General features: G+C 47.6%; 7 protein-coding genes across 7 annotated transcripts; 3 read left to right on the top strand and 4 right to left on the bottom strand.

The window, feature by feature from the left end:
• Nucleotide 1: 1 nt before the first annotated feature.
• Nucleotides 2-1,070, bottom strand: N7481_013461 (Glutamate-cysteine ligase catalytic subunit; the record flags this gene model as incomplete). The annotated part of the gene is made up of 2 exons (XM_057272680.1): nt 2-898; nt 960-1,070. 2 exons carry the CDS (start codon nt 1,068-1,070, stop codon nt 2-4), a joined length of 1,008 nt encoding a protein of 335 aa, XP_057115312.1.
• Nucleotides 1,071-3,457: 2,387 nt separating this feature from the next.
• On the bottom strand, nt 3,458-4,264 carry N7481_013460 (2-deoxyribose-5-phosphate aldolase; the record flags this gene model as incomplete). The annotated part of the gene is made up of 1 exon (XM_057272679.1): nt 3,458-4,264. One exon carries the CDS (start codon nt 4,262-4,264, stop codon nt 3,458-3,460), a length of 807 nt encoding a protein of 268 aa, XP_057115311.1.
• Nucleotides 4,265-4,824: 560 nt separating this feature from the next.
• On the bottom strand, nt 4,825-6,057 carry N7481_013459 (pepsin-like aspartic protease; the record flags this gene model as incomplete). The annotated part of the gene is made up of 2 exons (XM_057272678.1): nt 4,825-5,677; nt 5,735-6,057. 2 exons carry the CDS (start codon nt 6,055-6,057, stop codon nt 4,825-4,827), a joined length of 1,176 nt encoding a protein of 391 aa, XP_057115310.1.
• A 2,560-nt stretch (nt 6,058-8,617) lies between these two features.
• On the top strand, nt 8,618-10,575 carry N7481_013458 (transcription factor domain-containing protein; the record flags this gene model as incomplete). The annotated part of the gene is made up of 2 exons (XM_057272677.1): nt 8,618-10,370; nt 10,439-10,575. The coding sequence occupies 2 exons, from the start codon at nt 8,618-8,620 to the stop codon at nt 10,573-10,575; spliced, it is 1,890 nt and encodes a 629-aa protein (XP_057115309.1).
• Nucleotides 10,576-10,896: 321 nt separating this feature from the next.
• Nucleotides 10,897-12,307, bottom strand: N7481_013457 (NAD(P)/FAD-dependent oxidoreductase; the record flags this gene model as incomplete). The annotated part of the gene is made up of 3 exons (XM_057272676.1): nt 10,897-11,043; nt 11,112-11,408; nt 11,483-12,307. The coding sequence occupies 3 exons, from the start codon at nt 12,305-12,307 to the stop codon at nt 10,897-10,899; spliced, it is 1,269 nt and encodes a 422-aa protein (XP_057115308.1).
• Nucleotides 12,308-12,749: 442 nt separating this feature from the next.
• Nucleotides 12,750-14,317, top strand: N7481_013456 (cytochrome P450; the record flags this gene model as incomplete). The annotated part of the gene is made up of 8 exons (XM_057272675.1): nt 12,750-12,758; nt 12,808-12,873; nt 12,937-12,973; nt 13,037-13,332; nt 13,389-13,510; nt 13,589-13,872; nt 13,939-14,040; nt 14,115-14,317. The coding sequence occupies 8 exons, from the start codon at nt 12,750-12,752 to the stop codon at nt 14,315-14,317; spliced, it is 1,119 nt and encodes a 372-aa protein (XP_057115307.1).
• Nucleotides 14,318-18,049: 3,732 nt separating this feature from the next.
• On the top strand, nt 18,050-21,482 carry N7481_013455 (uncharacterized protein; the record flags this gene model as incomplete). The annotated part of the gene is made up of 3 exons (XM_057272674.1): nt 18,050-18,469; nt 18,643-19,027; nt 19,093-21,482. 3 exons carry the CDS (start codon nt 18,050-18,052, stop codon nt 21,480-21,482), a joined length of 3,195 nt encoding a protein of 1,064 aa, XP_057115306.1.
• Nucleotides 21,483-22,332: the final 850 nt, after the last annotated feature.

The following is a 22,332-nucleotide window of genomic DNA, read 5'->3' as shown; positions in this document are numbered from 1 at the left end:
TCTATTCTGTCTTTTTTTCGTTCAACCGGATAATAGCCCTCATTATATCATAGCATACAGTTTCACTGACATAGCTATCCTCCTCGTAGTCTTTGTGGTTGCCGATGGAATCTCTCATCCAAGTCGCAGGAGTTGGATTTGTGCCTCTCGCTCGATCTCGAATGAGATTCAGGTACTGAGCGATCTGATCCTGTTCTTGCCAGGGGACTCCGACATATTCAAAGTAGCAACGCACCATCAATAGCAAGCCTGGAAACCCATCGATAGTACCTTCCCCATTAATTATCTCATCGACAGTCATCTGAGCATATTTCTCCTCGCCACTATAATGATAGCCGTGCTGTGAAAGCATGCGAATGATGTCTGGATTGATTTGGTCCGAATCAGAAAGCCATCCTGTTTTGCGAAACCAGAAGCGCCCATCAATGACTGCTCCACGCTCTTGACATGAGGCCCATGCCTCGCCTAGCTTTTCAACCGGAATGTAAAGCTTCAGGCGAAGAATGGTGATTGCCTGAGAAACGAGATATGCAAAAATCGCGAAAGCAGCATTTTCGAAATCCGTTAGCTGGGCTTCCATTGGTCGAAATTCGACTCGCCAACCCGGTCCGCGATCACTAGTTGGTGGCTTGAATCTCACGGGGTGCCAAACGCAACCATAAAGAGTTTCGAAAAGACGCGTTTCAGGGGGATCGCTATTTTCCAAGTCCGCTTCGGTGAGCAAAAGAGGATCTCGCGTGAGAATGGATATGAAATGGTCCGCTAAAAAAACATCCATCCCTCCTTTAATAAGATATTCCCGGACATCATTATCGATTGGATGTAGTAATTGGTGGCTTTTCAACCCCGATGGTTGCTCCGCAGAGATATAACTTTGTTTCCATGTCCATCGTGGAGGCTATACAGCGGATTCAGTGTCAGCTCAGCCGAAGCCACAAGGAGTAAGTGAAGTGACATACAATGTAGTGCTTCTCATCTGGCGACCGATCGTCCACCAAATCCCCATATCTCTGCCATCGACAATCAGAGTCAACCAAATAACCCTTCCAGGCTGGTGTTGCGGCGGTCATGGCGATAAATATCGGGCTCAGCGGAATTAACTGATCATGTAACCATCTCGCCTCAGTTTCATTAGAAGTCTGAAAGGTGGCTTGAATGCTACAGCATCCTATTCCCATGTCTAGTTGTTCCAGACACACATGGTCTTCTCTTTCACGTCCACTTATCACTTCATCAACAAACGGAGACTGGGTCAGGCGGTCTCGGTATATAGGAAGCCATGTTTTCACACGATCTCCAGCTCGAATTTTGAATTTCTCTGTCAGAATCGTATAACGTGGTTGGTTGCTGCGTATCTCAGTTGGAGGGCTGGGCATTGTCCAGGTATCTTTTACTCCGGCCCTGGGGAACATGGAAAGAGACATTGCATGTTGATTCGGCCCAAGGAAGCTCTCAATTAGCTCTCGCTTTTAGGCAAATTAGTGAATAAAATAAAAACCCGTATGATTGACTTCAACCATACCTGCATCGCATATTTGTCTCGACATGGATTAAGTCTGATATGCGTCCTGAGTATGGCTTCACTGGGGTTGATTCCACAACGTAGGACGCCCATTCCCATTGTAGCAATCCACTGGCCATTTATTAGAAGAAATTTTCTTACTTCGTCTTTGAATGATTCACTCACGGATTTTCTTGACAAATGTTCCTTTTCTCCCAGCTTTTAATAACACGTTCCTGGTCTAAGAGCATGGTTGCTCGCGACAGCTTCGCGTCCAAATCAACTAGCGAGAATTCTATCTATGATTTGTAATTTTAGGATTTGCTCAGGGTTATCATGATTTATTGGTGACCTACTTCATCGCCCCATAGCGGATCGGAATCGTGTCGATGCCTTTGCTTTAGCCATACTGCCAGGATTTGCTGTCAAGAGCTTTCAGTTGGGCGTTCGCGAGAGTGAGAGCAATTAGACTATGAGCTAACCTTTGCCGCATATCGGCGAGCGAGTAGGCGGGCATTTTCGGAATCCTTCCAGTTCAAAGGGGACCCTTCCAAGCTGGTAACATTTTATCAGTATCCGTTTCCGTTGGTTCTGGAGTTTCACGAACACTAGACCCATTTCCACAAATCTGCAGCTGTATGAGTATTTGATTGAAAAGCCCACGCCCTTGAAGCAAGTCCACCAATATGGCAACTCCCGAATTTCTAAATACTCGAACCACCCCTATATCTGAATGTGATAATTCGGCATCACTTTTTTTAGATTTGATCACGTATACATATCGCATTCAGATGCAGGAAATCAGGGTCGTGGAACGATGATCACTGCTTGATCTGAGACATTGAATGACGTAAAGCGCCGATAATGGACTTCATTCGAGAGGTGCTTTTATCTGGGCCATCACATTCCTAAATAACCTAAATATTAATATCGCTACGCGGTAGCTATGTGTGACGCGTCCCAAAGTCTAGGCAGGGTTTTGCTAGCAGGGCTAACTAGTAGTCAGTTAACACGCTTCGAGGATTACATTCACTTCGTCTCGCTCGGGAAATTTCTCGGAGAGCACAATAGTAGTAGCTCCTTATGCAGAAATGATCTGCTACCCCTTTTGAGATCCACAAAAGGATCGACACAGGACTCCGCGATCGTGATCTCATGCGATCGCGACTCCGTACAGTTCTGTGCCGAAACTTGTTATTTTTGGTCCGATTCAAGATCGCGTTCATATTCCACTCGCTTCCTGTATAACAACAGGACCCTATCACCACGTAGGCCACGCGATTGATTGGCCTTGGTGACGGGAGTTCCGAGCGATGAAAAGGGACTAGAGATCTAGGACGGAGCGAGGCAGCAAGCAAGGCATTTATTGATTCCTGAGGCGAATATTCGTAGCTCTGGAGTAGGATGTAGGCCTCGGGATACCTTGGAAGGGGACCGACTCCGAGCCTTAACTTGTATGTGAAAGAAATACCACCTGCTGGTAGAAGTGAGATCATGATTAATCAACTGCAGAACAAGAAGTCTTAAAAAAAGTCTTAGACCCGGACTACATCATAATTTAGATATCAACCTTGGAACTCCAAACAGAGCTTGACAGATACCGAAATATATAGCTCGGACATTAGGTATCGCATATCTCACCTATCTCGATTTCATGCTGACCTCCTGAGATCGGCAACCTTAATAATACTGTACTATGACTACAAATTGAAGATCTATGGGCGATTCAAATATTCGGAGAGAAATAGGTACTGGTACTGGCTTTGGAAGTAGCAATAGAAATGAAGGAAGTTGAGTGTTGTTGGCTTCCGTGTGCATTGTACTAATATCAAAGGTAATTGAGATATTATTGGGCCAACACATGTTCGATTAGCATTGACTCGTTAAGTTCTTTTTGTTCGTAATACCCGGATGCTTCCCGTCTGCCTATTTTCCCATTCCATCCTTTCGCGTCTCTCAATAGCCCCCGGCCTTTTCAACCATCGGCTTGAACTCCACTGTGGTCGGCTCCATCCCAATGCCCCTCTTCTTCGCATCATCCAAGATGGCCACGGTCGCTGTCGCACCAATCCTTGTCACCCCCAAGCTCATCACATGCAGCAGATCATCGAGCGAGCGGATTCCACCAGCCGCTTTGATCTGCACCTCCGGTCCCGAGTGTTGTCGCATAAGCTTGAGATCCGATACCGTCGCCCCCAAATAGTTATATGATCCATCGCTCTGCTTGACAAATCCATATCCACTGGAGGTCTTCACGAACGCGACCCCAATCTCCGTGCAGATCTCACACAGTCGGACGATATGTTCAGGTCGAAGATAGTCGTTCTCGAAGATTACCTTCAAGATCGCGCCGCGGCTGACAACTGCCGCGTTGATCGCGGCGATCTCCTCTTTCACGTATTCCCAATCTCCACCGAGGACTTTGCCGATGTTCACAACCATGTCGATCTCAGCGCCGCCCGCATCAGCTGCCGCGCTCGCCTCGATCACCTTGATCTCCGTCGTGCTGTTGCCGTGGGGGAATCCAATCACCGGGCAGACTTTGACATCGGAGCCGGCGAGCTCGCGCTTAGCGAGGGGGATGAGGTATGGCTTGACGCAGGCGGTGGCGACGTTGCAGTCTTTTGAGATGCGTAATCCGTTGATGATTTCGGCATCTGTCATTGTTGGGTGAAGGAGAGAGTGGTCGATCATCTTGGCCAGTTGGGAGAGAGTCACAGTGATCGTGTTGGTGGTGGTGGTGGTGGTGGTGGCGGATGCCATGTTGGTAGATGAAAATGGTCGATTTGATATAGTAGATTGGTAAATCAAATATTAGATCCTGTCTGGAGATCATATTCATCAGCTTGAACTTGATCAGCGGGGTTCTTTATACTTTGTGGTCAGCGTTGTTCCGGCGGGCTGGTGAGTTCCAGGTGTTCCACCGGAATGGTTGCCTCTTTCGGGTGAATTGTAGATACCGCATCCCGATTCGGATTGCACGCGACGACCGACCATCTACAACCCATAACACCGAGGTAAGCGTTCATGAAGCAATTTTTCCGAAAATAATGAAAATGAAAACCTCTAACGAAGCCTGACGTATAGGAATTTGAATGGTGAGTGCCGAGCCACAACCAGATATTATTCTCGTCTACGTTATACGTTATGGATGGCGTGGCGGTCGACCAGTGAATCGTTGAGAGCAAATATCTGAATATTCATTCAAATTTTATATATATCTACCCATTCATAAAATCGGCCCCTAATTTTGACATACTTTGTTTGAGACATAGTTTCATCAAAATAAGTCGCCCACAATATCTCAAAGAATATCAAGCAGCCTAAGACTGGGGAGCAAAGCCCAGCTGGGGCCCACTGGCATCGAAGACAACATACTGGCTCTTGAGGAAGATATCACCAAAGATAGAGAAGCCAATTCCAGAGTTCGACTGAATACCTCCAATGCAAGATCCAGCTCCAGAGTCACCGTAGTTGATCAGAGAACCGGGGACGGTGGCGGTGTAGGAACCAATATCAACGCTGAAGCTAGGAAGGGTGGCGGAGCAGGGGAAGACATATCCACCGACATTTTGGTCATTCTTGGCACCGCGAACTTGCGAGTAATAAGCAGAAACAACGGAGTCGTCAAGAAGAAGCAAGGTGGTGCCAGTGTCGGCAATTCCATCGAAACCAGAGCCGGACTTGCTACCGACCTTATATCCGTCAACAGAAAAACTCCAGAATCCCTGGGAGTTGTCAACGCTGGTATAAGCGATGGAACCGGTGTACTTGGAGGAGTCGATGAAACCAAAGTCATAGACACCAGGGGCTGCGTGCTTCAAGGAAACAGCAAACAGAGGCTTCGCAAGCGAGCTCTTGACACTGTCAAAGAAGGTCTTCTGAGGAGTCGGTGAAACAGTGTTGATGCTGCTGAAAGCGAGACCCAGGAGACCGTCATTATCTGTGTCCTGCTGGAACTGGGAGCTGATCTTCTTGGCAGCTTCAACAGCTTGCTTCGAGGCAGTGACTCCGCCAACAGTAACGGTGTCGGTGTAAACATCACCGCTTGCGCCGCTTCCATCGCCGTACGAAATGGACCAGGAGGCACCAGCCAGCTTAGTGCCACTCTTGCTGGGGTTATAGACAGAGTGACCTCTCTGCAGAGAGCTAGAAAGCTCATTGGAGAAAACCCAGCTATTCATTTATCAGAACATTGAGCAGCATCCACGGAAACAAAATAAAACGACTTACAGATCAGCAGAACCGGTATCAAAATCCAGGTTCAAGGTAGTACCGCCGATGGAGACGGGAGTCAAATACTCCACATCACCAGACTCTGGAGTAGTGACGGCACTACCACTGGCAGCGGCAGCAGCCTCAACATGTGAAGGGACAGATACTCCATATCTGGACAGAGCACGTCCATAGTTCGCAGCGAAGTTGGTAGTCTTCGTCGCGGGACGAGAAACCTGGTTGACTGAGAACTTGCTGGCCGGTTTGGCCGTAGTAGGAACAGCTGCGGCAATTGATGCCAGGAAAGCGAGGGTAATGGGAATCTTGTGAATCACAACCATGATGATATCTTGAGGAGGAGCTTTTGAACAATGAGAAGGCAGATAGTTTGGTGCTGGATGAATCCAAAGACACGGATTTTCATGCCCTTTTATACATTTCCAGGCCTCGCTCCTTTAAAGGAGGGTGATAGTAGCAGATAGAGGAGTGCTATACAATAGCCATCCAACCATCGCGTCATTTGGAAGACTGAGGACATTGTTTCCCCTTCTGAGCAATCCGAACGCCGATCTACAAGCTACGGACGCTAATGCGCCCAGGGCTTGGAAGAAGGCTTCGAAGGGTTGACCATTGACCATTCGATGGAACTGGTATCTCCTTCACTCGTATTCACCAGAGATGCGAGCGAATGATCTCACAAGTCCAGGAACTAAGATGCATGCAAACTTGCAGCGATCTAGCGCATTCCCAAATTTGGTCAATGTCGGGTCATAAACGAATCTGCAGACCACGAGGCCTAAGCTGAAAAGCTCGCGCGATAGTGGGTAAATTCGAATTAAAGCTTCGCGATCATCTCACATTGTTTTCGTATGGTCCAATCGTAGGCTTTGACGATGTCAATCAGGGTAACATCGGGTCGGGGACCTGGCGAATTGGTCTCGTGGTGAAGACCCACCGGAGATAAGGGTCTAGATTTAGGCACTGCGATTCGGTACTCGGGAGATTTGCAGTAATTTTAAGGGGTGGGGGAAGCCAGAGTCAGCCCCTAAGATGTTTATTAGAATTAACCATTAGCCGTTTGTCAACAGTCTGCTTTACGCAGTACCAGCCCACTGTCCTCGTTATTCCTACAAAAGATATACAGCAAATGCTTTGGGCGCTAGGCAAGGCGATTAAACAAAAGCGATTTCACCACCTCGATACTTCACACTAAATTCCCAAGCGAAGTATTCAAGAGGCCCAAGACATACCGACGGACCTCCGCGATATCGATGCGGCCTTCGATGCTTGACGAACGCCACAGCGGGGGACGATTCCGTATGTGGTAGCGTGGCGGGGTTGGGCTGATGAAGATCCACAATTGATGTGACTATTCACGGGGAGCTAGGCATGTTTACCCCTCACGGAGCATTCCGTATACTATGATAGTACTTCGAGAATAACCATAACACGTCTCTAGCACGTTTGCAGAGTCCACATAAACCGGCAGTTCTTAATTATATCAGCGGAAGTTGCCGGATGCCGGCATTATGCAGGCGAAGCGAGTGGGCCTTCTATACTCCTCTCTTGGGATACCACCGAGAATCTATCTGCTATAATTGCGAAGGAACAAATCTGGATAATGACTTGCCGTTCCAGAGTTATCGTGTCAGCCGACTGTGATAGGCATACAATGAATATATTTGAGTCAGTGCACTAAACTCCCCTAGAATAGCCAACTCTACGCGACGCTAAAAGGTTAAATGGGACATGGCCAAGGAAATGAAAAACAAGAAAACGCCTCTTCAGTTAAGCAAGGCCAAGAATCTTGACTCAAGCCCTGAAGGGTCCGCTCACATGGTGTGTTTTGCATAAGCCATCGCTTCCACAAGAAACGTCCCTGCAACATTGTGCAAATGAGGGATTACGCCACCAGGCCACGCAGTGAGATAATTAGTGCAGAGACACTCGGGCGATGAAGTTGTCAAATGTTGTGACGATTAAATCATCACATTGCCGCGGGCGTCCGCCGGGAGGCTTCTCTAGTACAATTCTATCACATAGTAAGCGTAGGTTGAAGATTTGATTCGCAATTTCCATCACTTTCCAAGATTGTCGGACAATCTTACGCGGAAACATATGTAGGGACTGGAAAGCAACCTAGGTCACGGTCTCCCGAGCTAACCACCAGCATTTCCCAATTTTCTCAGTAATATAATTTCCGAATTGAATTAGGAGCAAGCAGATATGAATCAAACTAGCATACTATTATCAGCAATAATAATAGAAGTAGAAGCAAGAAGAGCGGCGACGCCAGCGTAGAGCCAAGTCACGTGGAGTACGATTCCCGGCGGAAAGATTTCTCTTTCGGGCTTTCATTCCGAATATCCCGAAACACTCCCCTGCGCCGAATCCTTGCGATTCCCAATCCAATCGGAGAATGGCATCACGGGTAAAACGAACAAAAGTCGGCCGAGCTTGCGAAAGATGTCGCCGTCAGAAGTTGAGAGTGAGTCTAGTCCAATTAAACGTGAAACGTGGCGGGCTCTAACTAATCGCTTTGAAGTGCGACATCCAGCGCCCATGCACACTATGCGTTCACGCCGGAGTGGAGTGTCAAATGGGTGAGTCTGACCAGTTTGTGGTTGCTAGTCCTTTTCGACCTAGACAAAAGTGGCAGAGGACACGACAAAGCTCTACTAGTACCCATGAGAGGGTGGCACGACAAGAAGTACAAGAGCAGAATAGGGACGACAGTCATGCTGGTGACCGTTCGGTTGATCAAACGTGGTCTAGTTCGACTATGTCGCTAGTAGCAGGGGTGAGTGTGATATTCTCGGATGTCGTGCTCGGAAGTGGAGAGAGTGGTTACTGACGATCTAGGCATTTCAACTCCACAATTCCTCTACGCCGGACACCTCAATGACGACGGCGTTTCCCGGCGGAGCGGCAATCAGTTCACCACCGGAAAGAAGACTTGGCAGGTCAGCATTGACAATTCCCTGGATGCAAGGATCGCGTTCTGCCATAGCAGAATTGGTCGGACTGCTTCCCTCGCGAGAAGTTGCTTCCTTACTAGTCGACACATATTTCGACCGCGTGCACTGGTTCATACTGATATTTCATCAAGATGACTTCCGGCGGAACTGGGAAGAGATGTACGAGTTCTCGGCTGAGGATCTCATAATCAAATATCCGAATCCCGGGTTTATCAGTACCTTTCTCGTTGTGATTGCCATCGCCCTACAATACACAGGCTCCCACCGACAGGAAATTCTGCGAAATCACAGTGTCTGCCATTCGGATCTGAAAGAGGGGATATTGTCTACCATTAGAGCCAGACTATTGGATATTGTATCTCTCGGCTCGCTAGAAGCAGTCCAGACGTGTGTCTTGCTGGGTACATATTACCTATACCATGGAAATCCCGGTCTTGCCTGGCCGGTGTGTGGTTGTGGATTACGCGTCGCGCAGGCATTAAATTTGCATCGCAAGCTTGCCACAGATGATGCGGATACCAGATCACCCGAGACACAGCGGCTTGCTGAAACACGCAAGCGTTGCTGGTGGGCTATCTACGAGATCGAGACATTTTGCTCCATGTCATATGGATATCCACACGGGATCAAGGATGGGGATTGCGATGTTGAGCTATTGGACCCTTTGGCTACATCGGCCGGCCAATCCCCTGCAACCTTTGACTCAACGCACCAGTGCCCAGCGAGCCTTTTATCCTACAAATACCTCATGTCCAAACTTTCTGTTCTGATTAAGGACATCTTGACAGATCTGTATAGAATAAGCCATCAGGGGGCTAATCAAAATGACAGTCTGAACTCCCGGAGTTTGCAAAACCTTATCCGCAAGGTATCACGCTTAGATGATCGGCTTCGAAAATGGAAGAAAGAGATACCAGCGACTTTAAATCCGAGTACTAACACTGCAAACTACACTTCTGTGGAGGAGATGGATGCCGAAGTTGGTGCCTCGGGACCCCGATTCGAGCAGCACATCTATCAGCTCCAAGCCCTTTCCCTCGAACTTGCGTATGAGAATGCGCGAATCCTCCTCCACCGCCCCCTTATTGCCTACAGAGTAACTCCCCGTGCCGAGACCGAGACCGAAAATCAAACCCCTTGTCGAAATCCCCTGCACTTCTCGTTATCTGCGTGTCGAGATGCTGCATTGCACACATCAAATCTCGGAGAGTCTCCGATCTTCCTCCTAGCCGCCGATACCTACGCCGCTGCATTCATCGGTATTCACACTTTTACCGCTGGTGTGATGCTTTGCATCTTAACTAGTATCAAACCGCTCAGTCCGCAGTCCCATGAGTCTAAAATGGGACTGCGACGCTTAATAAAGATGCAGACGCATTTGAAATCGAGGACTGAGTCAACTCTCGCATCACAGGGCTTGGAAATTCTGGAGCGCTTGACTAGATTGGTGATGGAGAAGGAACTGAAGGAGATGCTCGCTAGTAACAGTGTCGCCCAACAAACTCCCCAATCTACGGCACAGCGGATCGAACCCACAGGATATGGGAATATGGCCCAGGCTCCTACACAGGGTCAATACCAAGTTGCAGAATTTCCGGAATCAATACAAAACGAAGAAACTTTCGACTTTATCCAAGACCCAGCCATGTCCCAGGCTCTTCTCGACTTTGACCAGGGTATGTATTGTGTTCTATATTCATTGTTTATTTCCAATGGTGGTCACAACAAATCTAACATATTCTAGTTCTCTCGGGAAATGACATCAATATTCCTCTCGATCCGCTTTTCCCGGATCTTGCCGGGCCTGGAAATGGCTTTACACAAGAGCAAGCCTGGATCTGGGGAATGGATAATTTGCAACGATTTCCAGGCACTGAATGATTTCTTAATTTAGTGAGTGGATTATGTCATCGGGTCCGCGGAGTTTCCGAGACTCCATAGGAATTTAGTATCAAAATCGAGTTGACAAGAAATAACATCAACTTGAATCTCTATAATCCCGATACTATGTGTAATGCTGGAATAGATATTAGTCAGATTGTTTCACATAACTACATACTGGAATAGCAGTGTAGCTGAAAAGGTACAAGAAAGACTGAGCACTGCTCCATACTTGTTGTAGAGGGTATCTATCTGCCTCGCTCGAATGGTAATGTAGCTTGGAATTGAGGGCAGGCAGCTCAAAGCCGCCATCCCCGTAATTCAATTGTTTTCTTTCTCCTCATCGGGATCAACGAAAGACGTGGCGCCCATAAACTTCCACACTTGCTTGCAATCAAGATCGATCTTCGACTTTGTTGGAATCACCCACTCAGCCCGCCCATCGGTAACGTATGCAACACTCTTGGTCTGATGAAAAGATTGGAAGATTAGTAAACAATCACAAGTCGAAGGGGTTGTTCTTTGGAACTCCTTACAAGGCCCATGGTCAACTTCGTCAGTCCCTCCCACCACTTCTGCTGATATTCGATTTGGCTCTTCCCTCGGATGGCTCGGACGATATTCTTTGCAACGACCTCACCCTGCTGCATGGCGGAACGACCATTCTTGATACTTCCGGCGTCAATCACATCACCAGCTGCGTAGATGCGTGGGTATTCGTTATCGGCAATCTGTAGCGAAGGCTTGATGCGAATATGTCCTGACTTGGAGAAGGCGGAGGAAGCTGCGAACTTTGCTAAGGCCGTGTTTGGTTTCTGGCCGATGCATTTGATCTGGGTTGATAGATTAGCATATAGCAAGGCCAACGGATCAGGACAGGCCTCATTTCCACCACAGGGCGACAAACCAAATAATCGAAGTGAACTGATCCATCGCTCAACTGGATATCCCCGACAGTCACACCGGTCGGAACAGTAGGCTTTTCTCCCAGAACCAGATTTACCCCAAGACCTCGCAAGGAATTGCTGAGAGTTTCATGGATCTTGATCCCAAATCCTTCATGGAGAAGAGTCTTGCGCGAGTGGATAAGAGTAACATTTTTGTCGGGAAATTGTCCCTTTGCATCTGCGGCCAGCTCAACGCCCGCAGGACCACCTCCAATGACGACGATATCTTCGGCACAGGCAATCCCCTCCTGCTTATCATGAAGTGCTTGCATCCCAGCCTTCTTCTCTTCCTGGCCGACGCGTGACGGTAGAGCAGCCGATGATCCAGTCGCCAAGACGAGATACTCAAAGTCGAACGTTTCACCGGACGAGACGCGGATCTTGCCTCCAGGACTCGCGTCCTGAGATGGGGTAATTTCCTCGACGGTGTCCTTGATCCATAAGTGGGAGCCCGGTGGCGCGCGAAGGAATGGGCCATATGGGATGAAGGCCTTCTTGTCGTGACCCCGGACGACGCAGAAGCGTGGTAGAACCCAGGTGAATTGAAAATGACTATTCTTTTCGATGACGATGACCCGATACCCCGACGGTATGGAGTTCACCAGGCAGCGTGCAGCATTGTAACCGGCGAAAGAAGCGCCGACGACGACGATGTTTTTGGGGTTGGAACCTGATTTATAGATTCGGCGGTGGATGAAGGATGAGAGAAATGATCGGAGATGAGTTCCTGCTTGGCTGATGACTACGCCAAATACTTTGACGAAGAGAAGGAGGTGGGCCAACATGGCTGCGTTAGTGGAAGGTGGAAGGTGGAAGTGAGGAGTGAGGAGTGAGGTGTTATCAGATGATCTGATAACTTTATGTTGTGGTCCGATGATCGGCGACGGAACTCCCGCGGAGCCGGAGTCGGATGGCTTATGCTGACATCCAATCATAGCGGTTTGCCTTTGGAAGAAATCAATATAGTATACATACAATATGGAGAATGCGTGGCTATTCTTTGGCATAGAATAACCCCTTGTTGCTATGTAATTGTGATTAGACTGACTTCTTGTATCACCCCTAGCTTGTCTACGCTTAATACTGACTCTTTAAAAGCAAGTAAGTGTAGCCGCCCGATTATTTGGAATTATACTGATATGAAATATGCTTAAGATCAACCTTCCTCTACTATTCCTCTTGGAACCTCTTAACGGACTTTGAATGACCTCGAAAATAATTAAAGCTATGATCACTGTAAGTTATAAGCTGCCTTTATAGACTGCCTATTAACGATCAATGTTAGGTCAAGGGAAACCCTTATGTAGCTATTTGGCCTTCCTGGATAGAGCAGATAGCAATATCTAATAATGTAAGTTTTTATTATTACGGTAAAATTGAGATAGTTATCCTGTGCTGATGACTCACTCTATAGAAGGGCAGGCTTTTAATCACGGGTCGCCTAATATCTTGTAGGTTATCTTGGTACGTTGCCTCTGCCTAATACCATGGATAGGCTATATTTTGGATCTTAGTGCAGATGTTGTTTGCTATTGAGAAGTCTGTTGGCGCCCCCATGAACATGACAGATGGGTTCAATTACTACAGTTTCGACATCATGGGTGATGTTGCGTTTGGAAAATCTTTTAATATGCTGATTGATGGGAAGGAGGCCTACATCCTGAAACAGTTGCACATGGATATGCAAAGTGTCGGACTTTTTAGCCATCTGTCATGGCTGTTTCCGTTCTTCAAGCGAACCCCCAGGTTAAACGCGGACTACCTTCGATTCTGGAAATCCATTGGCGAGCAAGTGAATGAACGAGTCAAGGTCTGTAATTAATAGAGCTGGCCATTACGAAGAACTCGCTGACCCATACGAAATAGAACACACCAGACCATCCAGACGTATTCTCTTGGCTTCTTGATGCATTCCAGCGTGGCGCGAAGACTAAGCAGAACCAAGCTGATATATATGGTGATGCCTATCTCATTATCGTTGCTGGAAGGTAAATGACATTTCCTTGGTTATTTCCGTCTTCATACATGGAAGGAGACTTGTTAACAGCCTGTGGTTGCTCTTCTAGTGATACAACTGCAGCAACATTGACCAACATGTTCTTCCATATTGGCAGCGAGCCTAGATTGCAGGAAGAGCTCCAGGCAGAACTTGACGCACTGCCGGCACTGTCCAATAATAATTTGGTAGGCGTCAAGTTGCTGGATGCTATAGTCAATGAAACTTTGCGTCTACATCCTGCTGTACCTTCGGGCACTCAACGTGTGACGCCTCCAGAGGGTATTTTTATTGGCAATCGGCATATTCCCGGAGACGTGATGGTTTGCATTCCATCGCATACGATGTTCCGAGGTTAGAAATCTCCCCCTTTCCGCCTCCTCCCGACTATGCACAGTCCGTTTTCGCTGACAATCTCAGATAACCGCGTCTTTGAGCGACCTCAAGAATTCTTGCCTGAGAGGTGGACCACACAGCCAGAGTTGGTCAAGGACCCTGCTGCCTTTATTCCATTTAATGCCGGTACGTCATTACAGTTCTTCCCTTACAAGCAAATGCGTGCTGTCGTGATCTTCCTTTCTGAATGCATCTTTTAGGCCCGTATGCCTGTGTCGGAAAGCAACTTGCTCTAATGGAGCTTCGTCGTGTCGCTGCCGAGGTCTTCCTAAGATATGATGTGTCTTTTGCCCCGGGACAGACTGTGTCTGGTTTCATTGAAGCTAAGAAGGATACCTTTACCTTGGTGACTGGGTCACTCAGTCTCATTTTCACCCGGAGGAAAGATGGTAGCACAGCCTAATTGGTGAATGTCCCGCATGCGGTCGGTGCGATTGTATTCCATTTCCTTACCATCATGCCGGTCTCTAAAGGATCCTACGAGCGTATGTATATGCAAGATGAGATGTACATATTTCCAATTTGATAGTTACGAGGGAAGAGATAACTGACTTTGACTTACTGTATAAGTGGTTGATTCAAGCTTCGAGTATGACTGCGAACTATGATCAAGATAAGAGGGTTGCCATCAATGCTTCTGATCCTCTTGATGTTACATTGATAACCCAGCTCACATTGTATAATAGACATACTAAGTATAGTAGGTTACTAAGCCGTTGAATCTAGGAAGGCCCGTTCCAAGGTTGGCACCTGCCACATTCACCACCACCACATTCACTGTGGGTGGTGCCTGCCGCACAAGAGACTTGTACTCCTCGGCCAAAAGTAAACAACAACAAACCAACCTTCTTTCTTGCATCCTCTCCTTTCCACCACTTCCTCTCATCCACCCCTCTCCCTTCCTCACCTCGGACAAAATCGACGTGTCGATCTCTCTTCTTCTACTCCTATCTTCGCTTACTTTCGTCCCTTGCCTGCCTTCAGGGCAGTGCCAAGTGGACTGCACTACCAAGTGCGTCCAGTCCGAATCACAGCCGGACGAGAACCTCGTTCTGGTTCTACCTCATTCTTGCATTCAACGCCCTCTTGGTAAGAAGACCTCTATCTCACTGATCTTCCTCAAAATCTCGTCCCAGTCCGCACGTGGAATGTTGGCTAACTCATCACCCTCCGAGGTGGGCTATCTTGCAGCCAATCTATCACTACCTCTACCACCTCCGTCACTCAAATCCCCTCCTGAGCCCAGATCGGGACTCTACAACTATTATCATGCCCTACCCGCAATCTCCATCACCGGTGTCGTCCTTCGGGGCCACCGAGAGTGGCCCAGTGCACTCCTCCACTTCGGATATCTCAGAGCCAATTCCGCCTCTCTTCAAAACTGACCCAACCCCGACATGGCTACGACACCTCATTCCGGAGGTCCGAGATACATTCAATACTTCGATGATGAGATTGCTGTTGCAACTGCCTTATCTTCCGGCCCCTCAGGCCCGAGATTTATCATCACCGCCACATCGCCCAAGCTTAAGACCATCTTCTGGGCCGCGTCGCGATTTTCCACCGATTGATTTTCACCTTCACTGCCAGCCCACAAGAAATGAACAAGAAGTACTTTCCATTCGTTGCGAAACCGGGAAATCTTCCAAGCCACCCCTTTTCTGCAGCCACAAACTCTGCTTCAAATTCCTCCCCAATGGAGCTCACCATTGCAGCTCCGCTGCATTTATCTCGAACATGGAACCCTTCCTTGTCTCATATATTCGAGAAGGTCAAGGTGTTTCCTTGGAAGAACCAAATGCAGCCCGGTTATTGGGTCATTCCCAATAGGTCTTGAGTGTCTTGATAGACCTGCAGCTTACAGAAAATTTGTTTGAGAAATGCCGACTGGAGCTTGCTGGTCCCGCTCGGGGGCCAAACAAATTTTGCTAAGCCCCGGTGCGGAGGCCTGTGCATTTTACCAGCATATCGCCTTTCTTTCAAATATGAACATGTGGCACGGCACGAAATTGGGGAACATTCTGAATGTGGCAGGCGTGGCTGCTATTCCTTCTGCACTTTGGCGTAGTCTCACTCGAAGAAGACTCAGGACCCGTTCACTATGTATCTACACTTACACGAAGCAAGCGCAGTGCCGTTATGGGGTCGTCCTCAACAGGTCTTGAGTGTCTCGATAGACCTCCAACTTACGGTCAAGCTTTTTGAATGATGCCGGGTGAAGAGTATCAATCCCGGTGGGAGGCCAAACAAATTTTGCTAAGCCCCGGTGCCGAGGCCGTGCCTTCCACTAGCATAGGGTGGCTTGCTCGGGGTTGATAGTCATCGATATGGTACATTGATCGATTAAACAGTTCCTAGATGGTATGAGAATGCTGGAAGTGTCAGTTGTCTGATTTAATGTCAGTTACCCGAATATAAGTTCTATTCTGTGGACTGCAGAGCTATTCATGTTGATTGCAGATTGCAAGCATTTGAGAGAGGATTTTAGCTGCGAAGCAAATTTTGCTAACTCACAGCCCTTTTTCGACTTCTGGACTGAGGAAATATGGCCTTTCTTTTGACACTGTCTCATGACAGAACCGAGGAGCTTTCTGAATATGGCAGGCACGACAATGAATCACATTCTGTGCTTGGAGGCACTCTTAGTCGAAGACTCGGGATCCTTTCACTCTTTTTCTGCAATTTCAAGTTCTCTCTCAACTCATTTACCGATGTGAGTCAACGGTCGAGCTTTGCTGCATTCAGCTCGAACTTGGCACTCTTTGTTGTGCCCTACCTTCGTGAGACTGGGAAGAAGAAAGTGCTTGTTGGGGCTTATCCTGCGAGAAGTCACGGACATGGAATCACTCAAGTCAACCGCCCTCACTTCGCGAAGAATTCATGAATTCCTGAGGTCTACAAAATAAATCGCCCTCGACAACGGCCGGGCTCAGCACCATGATATACATGATATAACGTGAAGAAACCGAGCCAGCTCTAACACAAGTCAAAAGGAGTGGTTATTTCCCCACCTACCTCTCTACCGAACGCGACGGGGAATCTATCCGGGAAACGTGTTAAAGCTCTTCTACTGGTGCTTCCGTGGACGAGTTTCCACCATGGAGGTACATATGACGAGCTGATATGTGCTGATTTCAAGTTCAAGTTGTCATATATGTTACAGTCGATAGGAAAAATGGCTTCTACCCTGATGACTGCTTTTCTTTGCTCGGGCCCCACTGCCAAAGGACCTTTACCCCACTACTGTGACAAAAATAGATGTAGCTGGTATGTATAACAATACAAATACTGTATAATACCAGTGCCTTACAAAATGACCGTATTTCTATGACAGCCTTGTAAGAATCTCTAGGATAGCCAGACTGACATAGCTCTTGATAATGATCCTCCATACTCCACTCATTTACGGGCAATTATTTCTGTATTTCCCAGCCAGACTTATAGCCATACCTAGACAAGGGCTTTTTAAATTGGTTGCTGATGTTTACCCTAAACGGGAAAAGAGGTCGATTATCTTTGTAGGATACCATGGAATATTTTGTCCAGGCAAAAATACCACCGTACAGAGACTAAACTGTGCGTGCGCACTTTTTGGTCTAATGGCATGTTTTGACCCATTTTTCTGTTGTGACATATTATGGATCGTGCTCCATCCTGTCGTGTCCTAAATCTTAGGTTGGGGTTTACGGGACCATATTGTCACGTGAGCCACCTAATTTGCGGGCTGGTGCCTTTCCACCAATGGCAATTAGGCTCTTGCCGCTGCTGGGCTATCATTCGGGAGCTGCCACTTTCGTAGTCTAAACTAGGCCACTAATCGTCATTTGGTACTGGTATGGAAATCGCAATAACTCTGTTATTTCTGAAATACTGGATGAAAACTATTTAACATGCAATTACCGCTTTGTAAGCTGTTTACTTAACAATGCCAAGCAATTTGGACGTGTATCCGACTAGTAATGGTATACATGTCGCGACAGCCACTGCTGGCGACGGGGCTGCAGCCTGCCACGCCATGAGGCTCCTCTCTTCTGTAGATCGAGTCGACAGCTCATCAACCCTTCCAACCATATTTAGCGTTGTCTAAATTCTGTTGTTACTGAACCGTTCCTACCAACTACGGTCGGCCTTCCACATGGCCTGCCCTCCGTTAGGTGCTTTCCAGATTGGCTGGATCTGCACTCTCCCGATCGAGGCCGCCGCTGCCGCTGAAATGCTGGACGAGAAATTTGGAATTCTCGAGGAGCAAGACGCAGCGGATTCAAATACCTACACATTGGGCCGAATTGGTAAACACCACGTCGTGATCGCCTGCCTTCCCGGAGGGCAATACGGAACCACCTCAGCCACTACTGTCGCAAACAATATGATTCGTACATTCTCAAAGTCACTTCGAATCGGACTGATGGTCGGTATCGGGGGCGGAATCCCGTCCGCTGCTCATGATATTCGCCTCGGCGACGTCGTGATTAGCTACCCCCAAGGCACTTTTGGTGGGGTGATCCAATATGATATGGGGAAGGTCATTGCAGGGGGGGGGAATTTGAACGAACCGGTTCTTTAAATAGCCCTCCGAGGGCACTATTGACCGCAGTTAGCACTATGAGAGCCGCCGAGCTAAGAGACGAACCCCGGTACCTAGAATATCTCCAAAACGCCATTGGAAGAACCGCACGAACTCGGAAAAATTTCAGCAGACCTGCTGCGCAATGCGATCGATTATTTCAGGCAAAACAAGATCATCCTGCCAATGGGAATAGCTGCGATGAATGTCCAGCGGAGTGGGAAGAAACGAGAAGTGAGCGTGAGGACAGTGACCCACAACCACACTACGGCATCATTGCATCTGGAAATGCTGTGATCAAACATGGATGGACGCGTGAGCAGCTGAGGCTGGAGACTGGGGCATTGTGTTTTGAGATGGAGGCGGCTGGTTTGATGATGGATTTTCCATGTATCGTCATCCGTGGTGTTTGCGATTACGCCGATTCACATAAGAACAAACAGTGGCAAGGATACGCAGCCTTAGCAGCAGCATCCTATACAAAAGAGCTGCTGGGCTATGTCCCTTTGGGCCACATATCGCAAGAGGAATTAGTGGTGGATATTTGTAGTAAGTACAATATATCTTAGCGTAGGTTTTGAATGTGAATGTTTTGCTGATCTGACAGTACATAGATGGTTTCAGAAACGAAATTCAGGGTACTAATCAACGCCTGGACCGAGCATACGATCAACAAGAGCAACACCATTGTGAAGGTGTAAATAGAGCCTCGGCAGATGAGCAGAAGCGTTGTCACCAAGCTCTCAAGACCGCCAATTACGAGGAGCAAAAGAACATCAATCCTAAACGAGCAGAAGGAACCTGTCAATGGGCTCTACAGAGCCCTGAATATATCCGTTGGTCGAAGAGCAACTCTAATGACCTCCTCTGGGTATCAGCCGACCCCGGCTGCGGCAAGTCTGTACTAGCCAGATCTATAGTTGATGACTATCTTAAAGCTTCTGATCTAGCAGTGACAATTTGTTACTTTTTCTTCAAAGACAACGATGAACAAAATCATCTTGCCACAGCGCTTTGTTCAGTACTTCATCAGCTCTTCACCCAGCGGCCTCATCTATTGTCTCATGCGACGCCATCCTGGGAAAGGAATGGGGATAAGCTTCGGCAAGAGATTAATGAACTTTGGCGGATATTTCTTGCAGCAACATCAGCTGACAAACACTTTACTATTTGCATTCTTGATGCGCTCGATGAATGTCTTGAGATCGATCAGGATCGGTTAATTCAGAAGCTTCAGTCCTTTTACCACCCTACAAACTCATCAACACAAGATACCTGTTTAAAATTCCTGGTCACCAGTCGTCCATACGATCGTATACAGGATCATTTTAAAGCAATCACCGATTCCTTCCCTCATATTCACATCAAGGGAGAGGAAGAAAATGACCGAATTCACGAGGAGATTGATCTCGTGGTCAAGATTCGTGTGAGAGAGCTAGCCGAAACAGTGCCACTATCTCCGGATATGCAACTGCAAGTTGAAGAGCGGCTTCTTCAAATGGAGCACCGCACATATCTCTGGCTTTATCTTGCTATTAATGATATCCGTACTACCTTCAAGCATAGCCTTCGGCCCACATGGAATTCCATCACACTCATACCGCCTTCTGTTAATGCAGCATACGAAAAAATACTCTGTCGAGTCCCAAACGATCAGAAGGATATAGTTAGGAAGATATTGGTGATCATCGTAGCAGCACGGCGTCCTCTAACAATACAAGAGATGGCTATGGCGTTAGGTATTGGAACCTGCGTGGAGTCGAGAACAACAGTACAGGCTGGGCTCGATCCAGTTCATCTGGACAGGAAGCTTCGTCAATTGTGCTGCCTCTTTATCTTCACGAGGAACCAGAAAATTTATCTCATTCATCAGACAGCCAGAGAATTTCTCATCAAAAAGAAGAGTTCAGACAATTGCAATTTTGCATACTGGAGCAGCTTGAGTGACGCGGAAGATCTAATGGCCCATATCTGTTTGCGATACCTGTTGATGGAGGATTTGGATGATGACGAGGCCGATTCACGATCTTATACCCGAGACTTACTGGAATACTCAGCGGTTTATTGGGGTGATCACGTACAGAAGGTGGCTTTGACGTCAGATAAAGAAATGTCGGATCTCCTGCAACGAGTATACGAAATGAGTGAGAAGCGGTTCGCGCTGTGGTTCGAGATTTTTTGGGAGGCATTCAGGCCTTTTGAGAAAAAGCCGCCGAGGATGAAAGCACTGCACCTGGCAGCACTTAACGGCCATGAGCAAATGGTCCACTTTTTCCTTGATGCGGAGCAAAATGATATGAATAGGGCAGATGATATATCAACATACCCTCTCATATGGGCGTCGCTGAATGGACATGAGAAAGTTGTGCAAATGCTACTCGAGCGAGGAGCCGATATCAACGCCTGTGGTGGACGCTACGGAAATACGCTCCGGGCTGCCTGTTCGGAAGGACACGATAGGATTGTTCAGATACTACTGGAGCGAGGAGCCGACATCAACGCCCACGGTGGAGGCTATGGAGATGCGCTCCGGGCTGCCTGTTCTGAAGGATACGATAAGATCGTGCAGATGCTACTAGAGCAAGGAGCCGACATCAATGCCGAGGGTGGAGTCTATGGAAATGCGCTTCAGGATGCCTGTTTCGGAGGACACGATAAGATCGTGCAGATACTACTCGAGCGAGGAGCCGATGTCAACGCTTACGGTGGAGGCTATGGAAATTCCCTCCAGGCTGCCTCTTTCGGAGGATACGATAAGATCGTCCAGATGCTATTGGAGCGAGGAGCCGGCGTCAATGCCCAAGGTGGAATTTACGGGAATGCGCTCCAGGCTGCCTCCTCGGAAGGACAAATTAAGGTTGTACAGATACTATTAGAGCGAGGAGCCGATGTCAACGCCCACGGTGGGAACTACGGAAGTTCCCTCGAGGCTGCCTGTTCGGAAGGACATGATGAGATCGTGCAGATGCTGATAGAGCGAGGTGCCGTAGATATCAAATGCTAGAATATAACTCATATTTCAACATTGGCAGCATGGTATGTCTATGTCGTTCGCCTCACTTGCCACAAGGGAGCATACCCAGCTGACTTCAATTCCTTTTCTTCTATAGTGGCTAGCGGCAGACATGGTCTCTAGTTCCTTCGCCATCGGTGTTTTATTCATGATCCCCAATGAATGTTCTAACACCTTCCATCTATATGAGAACGGAATGAAAGCATAGTCTGTGAAGTGAAGTGAAGTTATGTGGTTTTTTTTGTCGGTTGCAGACGGCCTCTTCTTTTATTATTAGATGCACCATATGCCACATAGATCAACTTCAAGTGATCCTCTAAAAGTCTCCGTCCACCCTCGCTCAACCGCCTAATCTTCTGCTCTCAGTCTGAACTCTGCTAGTCTCTAATCGACCATAGAAGAGACTTCAGATTATTTCAAGATGTCTTGCATCAATCTTGGACGGTAGAATTCATTAACTAACTTGGGCACATAAATTTTGAGCGGGTGAAGTAGGAGAAGGAGAGGTCGTTTGAACGGCAGAATATTATGTCATCACCAGGTGGACGAAGATTTATGAAACACCACTGTAAACAATTCTATTGTAAGCCGATTGTATCGTCCTCTGATCGTAGTCATGATTTTCATATCCACTGGGGATTTATGAATTGCCAACTAGTAAAAGGTACCCGCTAATATCTTGGCAGTGGGCCATCCAGAACAAGTCTGAGTGACAAGGTGGAAGCAGATTTCGCTAAGTGCTGTACAACTTCCTTTAACTTGGGCCCTAAAAAAAGACGCCAGTGAGATCGCGGAGCCAACGCCAGGTCTTGCTCTGTGTTTTTCAGATAGATTTGTTGTT

The sequence above is a fragment of the Penicillium waksmanii genome (assembly GCF_028829765.1).
Source record: "Penicillium waksmanii strain IBT 27052 chromosome Unknown utg000011l:1.0-400869.0:1.0-401085.0, whole genome shotgun sequence".
Lineage (NCBI taxonomy): Eukaryota > Fungi > Ascomycota > Eurotiomycetes > Eurotiales > Aspergillaceae > Penicillium > Penicillium waksmanii.
This window is presented reverse-complemented; position numbering and strand designations above follow the sequence as displayed.